General features: G+C 45.5%; 1 protein-coding gene across 1 annotated transcript; it reads left to right on the top strand.

Annotated features, from left to right (window-relative positions):
- The first annotated feature begins 921 nt into the window (after nucleotides 1-921).
- On the top strand, nucleotides 922-8176 carry LOC136477528 (indole-3-acetaldehyde oxidase-like). The gene is made up of 10 exons (XM_066475761.1): nucleotides 922-1139; nucleotides 2926-4584; nucleotides 4815-5077; nucleotides 5175-5384; nucleotides 5473-5691; nucleotides 5819-6784; nucleotides 6987-7082; nucleotides 7194-7292; nucleotides 7381-7570; nucleotides 7691-8176. The coding sequence occupies exons 1-10, from the start codon at nucleotides 995-997 to the stop codon at nucleotides 7927-7929; spliced, it is 4086 nt and encodes a 1361-aa protein (XP_066331858.1). The 5' UTR covers nucleotides 922-994; the 3' UTR covers nucleotides 7930-8176.
- The last annotated feature ends 2243 nt before the right edge of the window (nucleotides 8177-10419 follow it).

Here is a 10419-nt window from a genome sequence, read left to right as displayed (position 1 = left end):
CCTTTGCTGGGCTGTGGCTGCCCGCAGCTCGATCGTTTCCGCTATCCAGCAGCACCAAGAAAACGACGACGCTCTTGTTAAGGTTACATGCGTGTGCATCCCGCGAGTGCGTGGGTGGGGCAAGATGCATATATATAGTTCCTGTTGCTATCGAGTTTATAGTGTTGTGGTACGTTGCTTAGCGACACCTTCATCGGCTATATTTCTCTCTTTATTTGTCATCTTGTGTTTGCTTTGTTTGTTATTACGCAACAAAAGGGGCTCGCACTATGCCCTAGCTACTTATTAATTACTACTAACCAGAAAACTCCAGCAGAAAGCAATGGCTGGCTCCCGGCCAATTGGAACGAGGAGACAGATAATACGTAGTCGCTCTCGCGCTAGATGGATCATACCGAATCTTTTGACTTCGCGAGCAACTAGGCGGCCGGCTGGGTGCCCGTGCCCTGCATACTTGAACATGCCACACGGAGAGTAGGTTCTAGACGGCATATCATATGCCGAAATTGTAGTAAGCAAACCATCCGTGGCAGTGTGGCACAGGCCGGCCGGTTCACCTGTTGCATTGTATTGTATACACACTACACGGCTACACCTGAGCTACCCGCCCCGTGCAGAGTCCCCTCGCCATCCGACTCCATGTGGCCAGATGCTCTCTGCTTGTACAAAGCTGGAATCTGACAAGGCTGTGGACCTGTGGTTTGGTATCAGTGTACCACTAGACCAATGCTACCAGTATCCATCACACTGGGACACTGTACTCCTAGACCTGCACAGTGCGTGCCCAGCGACGGACGAACCCCTCGCCGGTCGCTTTCCACCGCCGGCGTCAGCGCGTGCATCACCCACGCGACCCCGGCGCTGCAACACCCGCCGCTCCGTGTATAATAGGCGCGCGCGTGGCGGCTGTGTGACTGTGAGTGCCTCCGGCTCTCTCGGCTGTGTGACTGTGGAGTGGAGGCAACTCGAGTCGTCAAGAAGGCTGCAGGTGGAGATGGGGAAGGCGGCGGCGGCGGCGGCGGTGCTGGCCGTGAACGGCAAGCGGTACGAGGCCGCCGGCGTGGACCCGTCGACGACGCTGCTGGAGTTCCTCCGCACCCAGACGCCCGTCAGGGGGCCCAAGCTCGGCTGCGGTGAAGGTACGTGCCCGCCGTCACCATGCGCATGCATCCTTGTATGATGCTGTAGCTTCTGCCTTCGTGGATTAATTCGCAGCTGAGCTCCTATAGCTTGGTTGCTAGAGAATCATCATCTGAACATCAGGAGAGCAGGCACGAACGGTAGCACGTAGCTTCCTTGAAACTTGAAAGCATGTCCTAACCAAGCTTTAGGTGGTGAAGCTATGCTGTCCGATCCATACATGAGAGTTCATTTCCTAGCCTCTCTGTGTCTTCCTAGTAGAGGAGAATAGGTGGCGAGGGAATTCGCGTACTCGTTGGTGTGGGCTTCACCGCTTCACCGCAGCAGATTTAACTTGCTGGTTCTTCTCATGGGCCCCTTCTGCGTCCCTGTTCCTGGACAGGCTGCCTTCGATTTTTCCATTTTCATCCCCAGTTTTCTTGGGATATCAGAGCCGTCTCACGGACGCGCCAAGAAGCTGAGAGCTAGCCATAGAAAGGCACATAACATCCCAGTACAAATTCATACAAGTCTGTCTCCCAGGTACCCTCTCTGATCAGAGAAAAATCAGACACAATATATTATATCGTCTTCAATTAACAGCAACAACAACGAGATCACAGTGTTCGCCAGAAAAGGCCGAGAGTCCAAGACGACCAAGAACTGAAGAGCTTCCCAGTCCCAGGCATCGGGCCTGCTTTCTTGCCAAAACACTCAAAGAACAGACGAAGAAACTAAACATACAGTCACAGACCACTCTGTTTTCGGCAGGCAACTGCTAATCCAATTCCTGCTTTTCAGGTCTTCGTCATATATCATCAGAACACCAAAAAAGGCAGGAAAAGTTGCTACGGACCACTTTCTATGCAGTAGGGCCAAAGCTTTTTTTTTTCTTGCCCCTTCGTTTTCTGTAGATCAAGTACCCAAGATCTCGAAATGTCAAGCTCAATTATTGCGACGTTCCACCACAAATTAGCACCTTTAGGGCACTCCCAATGCAGAAACCACTATAGTTTCTATGGACATTAATTGTACTGCCACCTAAGTATTTTGCTGATGTGGCAAGGTAGTTATTGAAGAGAGAGAACAAAAATCATAGAAACCGGGTCTAAGTTAGAAACCATGTCTACACGAGAACCAAGACACGAAGGGATGTGATTGGTAGCGAATAGAGAGAGAGTGTATGTGATTGGATAAAAAGTTGTTCTGTAGAAACTATCCATTGAAACCATGGTTTCTATATATAGTGTCTATGAAAATTAATAGGTATAGAAACTATACGTAGTTTCTAGCATTGGGACTGCCCTTAGGGCACTCCCAATGCAGAAACCACTATAGTTTCTATGGGCATTAATTGTACTACCACCTAAGCATTTTGCTGATGTGGCAAGGTAGTTATTGAAGAGAGAGAACAAAAATCGTAGAAACCGGGTCTAAGTTAGAAACCATGTCTACACGAGAACCAAGACACGAAGGGATGTGATTGGTAGCGAATGGAGAGAGAGTGTATGTGATTGGATAAAAAGTTGTTCTGTAGAAACTATCCATTGGAACCATGGTTTCTATACATAGTGTCTATGAAAATTAATAGGTATAGAAACTATACGTAGTTTCTAGAATTGGGACTGCGCTTTATACACATCAGGAATAGTAGCTGTAGGGTGTGCGCTTTATACAGCACAGTTGTGCCAACCTTAACCAACTTGCATTTTTTATGTTGATCTAATGATGCACAAATTTTCTGCGTGCTTAGGGGGAAAAAGGAAGCTAACCTCTTGCTTCTTTTGAAATTTTTCGTTGTTACAGGTGGCTGCGGTGCATGCGTTGTGCTTGTCTCAAAGTACGACCCGGCCACGGATAAGGTGACAGAGTTCTCAGCGAGCTCCTGCCTGACGCTGCTCCATAGCGTGGACCGCTGCTCGGTGACCACCAGCGAGGGCATTGGCAACACCAAGGATGGCTACCACCCTGTGCAGCAGCGCCTCTCTGGCTTCCATGCCTCCCAGTGCGGCTTCTGCACGCCTGGCATGTGCATGTCCATCTTCTCTGCGCTTGTCAAAGCCGACAAGGCGGCTGATCGACCAGCCCCACCTGCCGGCTTCTCCAAGCTCACTTCCTCAGAGGCTGAGAAGGCTGTCTCCGGCAACCTGTGCCGGTGCACTGGGTACAGGCCCATTGTCGACGCCTGCAAGAGCTTCGCAGCCGATGTCGATCTTGAGGACCTGGGCCTCAACTGCTTCTGGAAGAAGGGTGACGAGCCTGCAGATGTCAGCAAGCTGCCAGGCTACAATAGTGGTGCCGTCTGCACTTTCCCTGAGTTTCTCAAATCTGAGATAAAGTCCTCGATTGAGCAGGTTAACAGTGCTCCAGTTCCTGTTTCTGACGATGGCTGGTATCGTCCTAAGAGCATTGACGAGCTTCACAGACTGTTTCAATCTGACTCCTTCGATGAAAATTCTGTGAAGATAGTTGCTTCAAACACTGGGTCTGGGGTGTATAAGGATCAAGACCTTCATGACAAGTACATTGACATCAAAGAGATCCCAGAGCTTTCAGTCATCAACAGAAGCAGCAAGGGTGTTGAGCTTGGATCAGTTGTGTCCATTTCTAAAGCAATTGAGGTGCTGTCAGATGGAAATGTGGTTTTCAAAAAGATTGCAGATCACCTGAACAAAGTGGCCTCTCCATTTGTTCGGAACACAGCAACCATAGGTGGAAACGTCATTATGGCGCAACGGTTGCAATTTGCATCGGACATTGTGACTGTCCTACTAGCTGCAGGTTCAACTGTCACTATCCAGGAGGCTTCCAAAAGGCTTTGCCTCGCCTTGGAGGAATTCTTGCAGCAGCCTCCATGTGATTCTAGGACCCTGCTGCTGAGCATATTTATCCCCGATTGGAGTTCAGATGGCATCAACTTTGAGACTTTCCGAGCAGCACCTCGTCCACTTGGCAATGCTGTCTCATATGTCAATTCAGCTTTCTTGGCAAGGACTTCAGTGGATGCAGCATCAAGGGACCATCTCATTGAGGATATATGTCTGGCATTCGGTGCGCATGGAGCAGATCATGCTATTAGAGCTAGGAAGGTTGAGGATTACCTGAAGGGCAAAACAATGAGCTCGTCTGTTATACTTGAAGCTGTTCGGTTGCTTAAAGGGACTGTTAAACCATCAGAAGGCACAACACATCCTGAGTATAGAATCAGCTTGGCTGTCAGTTTCTTGTTTACATTCCTATCTTCCCTTGCCAACAGTTTGAATGAATCTGCAAAGGTTAATGGTGCCAGTGGGTTATATAGTAATGAAGCCACAAACGGTGCCATTGAGCACTCACTGGAGAAGCATCTTAAGTTTGATAGCAATGATTTGCCAATACGGTCAAGACAAGAAATGTTTCTCACTGATGAATACAAGCCAGTTGGCAAGCCAATTAAGAAAGCAGGGGCAGAGATCCAAGCTTCAGGTATACAATCTTATTTCCAATACACAAATAAACATGTTCATAAGATCATCATAACTTTTTTCTTCAGCATACTCCGCAAAGAAACCATATAATGGTCCTTCTGTTCATTTCTGACACACTAATTTTAGTCATCGCTGAACTGTCCAATAAGCATCACCCCTGAACATTTTTAGTGCCTGCAGTTTCTCCACAAGACAATACCCTTAACCATATTCCTTTTAATGACACAGGGGAAGCTGTGTACGTTGATGATATCCCTGCTCCCAAAGATTGCCTCTATGGAGCATTTATCTATAGCACCCACCCTCATGCCCATGTAAAGGCTATCAACTTTAAATCATCTCTGGCTTCACAGAAGGTCATCACAGTTATCACCGCAAAGGATATTCCAAGCGGTGGACAAAATGTTGGTTCCAGCTTCCCGGGGTTGGGAGAAGAGCCACTTTTTGCAGATCCAGTTGCTGAATTTGCTGGTCAAAATATTGGTGTTGTGGTAATATTTCTTAAGTGTTCTTTAGATTTCACAAAACCATTTATATGTTTATGTCTCTCCAACCTTACTGCATCATGTTGATTTTTCAATCACTCAGATTGCTGAAACACAAAAGTATGCCTACATGGCAGCAAAGCAAGCCGTTATTGAGTATAGCACAGAAAATCTGGAGCCACCAATTCTGACAATAGAAGATGCAATCCAACGAAACAGCTACTTCCAAACCCCCCCATTTTTAGCTCCTAAGCCAGTTGGTGATTACAACCAAGGGATGTCTGAAGCTGATCACAAGATTCTATCAGCGGAGGTACATGTTTTGTGATGTTTAAAGAGGATGTATACTTGACTTTCCCACAAGGGCAAACAACTCATGCTTGGCATTTTTGTTTCTGCAGGTAAAACTTGAATCCCAATACTATTTCTACATGGAGACACAAGTGGCGCTAGCTATTCCTGATGAAGATAACTGCATAACCATCTATTCTTCAACACAAATTCCTGAGGTCACGCAAAATGTGGTTGCAAAGTGCCTTGGCATTCCATTTCATAATGTCCGCCTCATCACCAGAAGAGTCGGAGGAGGCTTTGGTGGAAAGGCAATGAAAGCAATACATGTAAGTCCTAAATAACTAGAGCTTATGCTGAACTTCTCTATTTTCAGTTACCAATGTACAGTGAACTAATATTCACACATCAGATTGAGGAAAAATGTGTTATAGATGACTGAATTTCCTCTGTCAGGTTGCATGTGCATGTGCGGTTGCCGCATTCAAGCTACGGCGTCCAGTTCGGATGTACCTTGATCGCAAGACAGACATGATAATGGCAGGCGGTCGACATCCTATGAAGGTGAAGTACTCTGTTGGGTTCAAGTCAGATGGCAAGATCACAGCCTTGCACATTGATCTTGGGATCAATGCTGGAATATCGCCGGATGTGAGTCCAATCATCGCAGCACCTATTATAGGTTCTCTCAAAAAGTACAACTGGGGCAATCTTGCATTTGACACCAAGGTCTGCAAGACAAATGTCTCATCAAAATCGGCAATGAGGGGTCCTGGAGATGTGCAGGGCTCTTTCATCGCTGAAGCCATCATTGAGCATGTTGCCTCAGCACTTTCAGTCGACACTAACACCATAAGGAGGAAGAACCTTCATGACTTCGAGAGCCTTGTGGTGTTCTTCGGAGATACTGCAGGTGAAGCTTCTACCTACAGCCTAGTTACCATGTTTGATAAGCTGGCCTCCTCTCCAGAATACCAGCGCCGAGCTGAAATGCTGGAGCACTTCAACAGAAGCAACAAGTGGAAGAAGCGTGGCATTTCTTGTGTGCCAATTACATATGCGGTCAGGCTTCAGCCAGCTCCAGGCAAGGTGTCTATCATGAATGATGGTTCCATTGCTGTTGAGGTCGGAGGGGTTGAGATAGGCCAAGGATTGTGGACAAAAGTGAAGCAGATGACAGCATTCGGATTGGGAGAGCTGTGTCCTGACGGCGGCGAAAGCCTACTGGACAAGGTTCGGGTTATCCAGGCTGATACATTGAGCATGATCCAGGGAGGGTTCACCGGTGGGAGCACCACTTCTGAAACTAGCTGTGAAGCAGTTCGACAGTCGTGTGTTGCGCTCGTTGAGAGACTGAAGCCAATCAAGGAGAATCTGGAGGCTAAGGCCGGCACAGTGGAATGGAGTGCCTTGATTGCTCAGGTGATGATAAGCTTGTAAATTCCAATTTTCTCACTACCATGCCAATAAAACAAATTGTTTAAATCCTTGTCTCCTTCCTTTAAGACATTAACAAACGACAAGCAATAGCAGTAGCAATTTAGTGAGGAGATCCCATGATTCTGAGGAACACAATATTTGTCAGTATTTCAATTGGTCATGTCATTTTGTTGCTCATTTGCAGGCAAGTATGGCGAGTGTGAACTTATCGGTGCATGCATACTGGACCCCTGATCCCACTTTCACAAGCTATTTGAACTATGGAGCTGGCATTAGTGAGGTATCCAAACTGCATGAAAAGCACAGCAAGCGCAGTTATCAAGCCAAATTGTTGGAGGCTGCACCTTTAGTCGTGCTTAATGCTGACACATGATTGGTAATTTCATCACAGGTGGAAATTGATGTCCTGACGGGAGCAACAACAATTCTAAGGAGTGACCTTGTCTACGATTGCGGGCAAAGCTTGAACCCTGCTGTCGATTTGGGCCAGGTCAGCCGAAAAATAAAAACCACTCCAGCTGATCACTTCATCAAAGGAAATATGATGATCCTCTAAACATTATTCATCATTAACACAGGTAGAAGGTGCATTCATCCAAGGAGTAGGCTTCTTCACAAACGAGGAGTACACAACCAACTCTAACGGGTTGGTCATCCACGATGGCACATGGACGTACAAGATCCCTACAGTCGATACCATTCCAAAGCAGCTCAACGTTGAGCTGATCAACAGCGCCCGTGACCAGAAGCGTGTCCTCTCTTCCAAAGGTGAGCCTTTTCTCACAATTCAATCCCCTCCACATTCCAAGACTGTAAGCTGCAATTTGAACTCACCGACAATTGCTGCCTGCAGTCCTGACATAACGTGCTTCGGATCTTTGTTTGCAGCATCGGGCGAGCCTCCGCTTCTTCTAGCTTCCTCGGTGCACTGTGCAATGAGGGAGGCCATCAGGGCCGCCAGGAAGGAATTCTCGGTCTGCACTGGTCCAGCGAACTCCGCCATCACGTTCCAGATGGACGTGCCAGCGACGATGCCTGTCGTCAAGGAGCTGTGTGGCCTGGATGTCGTGGAGAGGTACCTGGAGAGCATGTCCGCTGCTGGCACAACAACCACTGCTAAAGCATAGATCCAGCAGGCGCACTGCCCATGGTGAGAGAGCTTAATCAGTCTGTGTAAAATACTAAAGAACGGCATGACATGCCGAGCTTGCCTGTGTGTTAGTTATGATGTACAGAAGAGAGGTAGCAATGGCGAGCTGTGGCCTTGCGAATCAGGCAATAGAAGAAAAAATAAACTAAATAAGTGTCGGGCAGGCGAACGTGTGGATGAAATCATGTGGTTTCGACTGGATTTTGAAGAAATTTTGCAATGGATATTCGTTTGTACTCCTAGGTGCGTACCTGCCTTCTGGGTACATGGGGGATAGGATTGTACCAGCCAGCTAGGTTTGTCCTTGCTGCCTTGTTGTGACCTTCACCGGTAGCTACTCCATGCGCGCTTATTTGAACGTGGCGGCACAGCTGAGATCAGACGCTGCTTGATTTCACGGGATGTGTCGTGTGTTCCTGCCCGTGACACACGAGAGCTGATGCTGTGAGGGGGTTGCTGGCTTGCTGCTGCCGGTTGGGCTCTGTGATTGGTCTCATAGTTCATTGCTAGGGACATATGCACCAATTAGCCGGGAATCCAAACATACACATGCGAATAGTTAGCTGGCAATTGTCTAATCTTTTTTCTCTCCTTTTTTGTTTCATAAGATGTTGTAAGACCCTGGGTCCTCTTTTGTTCTAATAAATTCCAGTAGGGGACAACCCCTCCTGTTCTCCTAAAAAAAGTTAGCTGGCTAATTTTTAGCTCTGGCTAACAATTTGTCTTAGACGATCCAAACAAGCTCAATCTATATTCCATTAATGACACTATGGACGGAAGTTGATGTTCAGTGTTATAATCTATATCTTATATTTTCAAACCCCACCAATTTATCTTGCCATGCAAAGTGTCCACATCAGCATCCACTAGAACAACCCACTAGCACATGCAACTATCTCGCCATGCAAAGTGTCCACATCAGCATCCACTAACACATCCAACTAACACATGTCATTATGTCTTCATTCAAGCTATTCACATTAGCAAACCACATCATTTACTAACATATACATTTAGTTGTCCACATCAGTATCCACTAGAACAACCCACTAGCATATGCAACTATCTCCAATAGCAATTTATATTGCCATGCAAAGTGTCCACATCAGCATCCACTAGAACAACCCACTAGCACATGCAACTATCTCGCCATGCAAAGTGTCCACATCAGCATCCACTAACACATCCAACTAACACATGTCATTATGTCTTCATTCAAGCTATTCACATTAGCAAACCACATTATTTACTAACCTATACATTTAGTTGTCCACATCAGGATGCTAAAAATCATCCACTAACCTGTAGTATTGTGATATTTATTTATTCATATTAGTAAATATAAAGAGTATAATTTCACCTGCCATTCTAGCAGGAACGCGCGGGGCATTCTTCTAGTTCTTTAGATTCCAAATTCTCAGCGTTTAGATAAGACTAGGAAGAAGCGACACCTCGCCCAGTCAGTTACAACAGCTACAGCATATAGGATTTCTACTAGAAATTACTAAGCAAAGACATATCATCTAGTAATGCTATGGGCTAAATTGCTCCAACCTATTTGAACTCAGTCTAAACTAAGATGGGCCCTACTTGTAAATAGAAATATATTATCCCTTCAATTTTCTCTCAAAAAAATAACAATGATATATTTATATCACTAGGTGCAGAAACAAGCACCCTTGTCAAGGAGGGGCTTCATAGAACCCCATGCTCCAGCATTGAGTACCCAGAGAATCATTCTCTGGCAAACGTTGCAGATGCTATTAGTTTGTGAAGGCACACCTTGAGACAGTGATGTAGGAAATTTTGGAACATGTACTATTGTAACATATGAGATGCCTTATTGAACTATTTTCTCAGAAAATGTAGAATAATATTTTTCATGTTTAAAGCTTGTTCTAAACTTTTGCGAATAAATCATTGCCACAGAAAGGATAATTATCATGTGTTAACAGAGCCCTGCCATCAAAATTATGTGATTATGTGCCAGGGCTACCACAGAACTTTGCAGGCAATATAAGAATGGGCATGAGAAAACTAACCATCATTAAGCAGGATTTAAGGCACTTGGAAGTTGGAACAGTGGATTACATACTGTGATAATCAAACCACTTAAAAAATACTACTGAACACATATTCCAGCGACAATAGTTGAGAGAATGGGACATAAATGCAAAACTTGGAATATATATATATATATATATATATATATATATATATATATATATAGAGAGAGAGAGAGAGAGAGAGAGAGAGAGAGAGAGAGAGAGAGAGAGAGCATGGCTTGTGCAGAAATGCGCAATTAAAATAGATTTCAGTGCATGAACAAAAGCAAAACAAAACGGTTGTTGTTGACAATATAATACAACTAGTAATTGTATAATATATAGCAGACACAGCACATAATTGAGCATGATTTGAAATTGTTTAACATATATAAATACAAACTGTTTTCAACATACAAAAT

The sequence above is a fragment of the Miscanthus floridulus genome, chromosome 1 (genome assembly GCF_019320115.1).
Source record: "Miscanthus floridulus cultivar M001 chromosome 1, ASM1932011v1, whole genome shotgun sequence".
NCBI classification, from domain to species: Eukaryota; Viridiplantae; Streptophyta; class Magnoliopsida; order Poales; family Poaceae; genus Miscanthus; species Miscanthus floridulus.
Note: the sequence above shows the minus strand (reverse complement) of the source record. Positions and strands in the feature narration are given on the sequence as shown.

Coding starts and splice junctions, on each gene's coding strand:
- LOC136477528 (XM_066475761.1), top strand. CDS start 995: ATGGGGAAGGCGGCGGCGGCGGCGGCGGTGCTGGCCGTGAACGGCAAG. Junction 7,293..7,380: donor CTGCTGTCGATTTGGGCCAG/GTCAGCCGAAAA, acceptor TCATTAACACAG/GTAGAAGGTGCATTCATCCA. Junction 7,571..7,690: donor GCGTGTCCTCTCTTCCAAAG/GTGAGCCTTTTC, acceptor CTTTGTTTGCAG/CATCGGGCGAGCCTCCGCTT.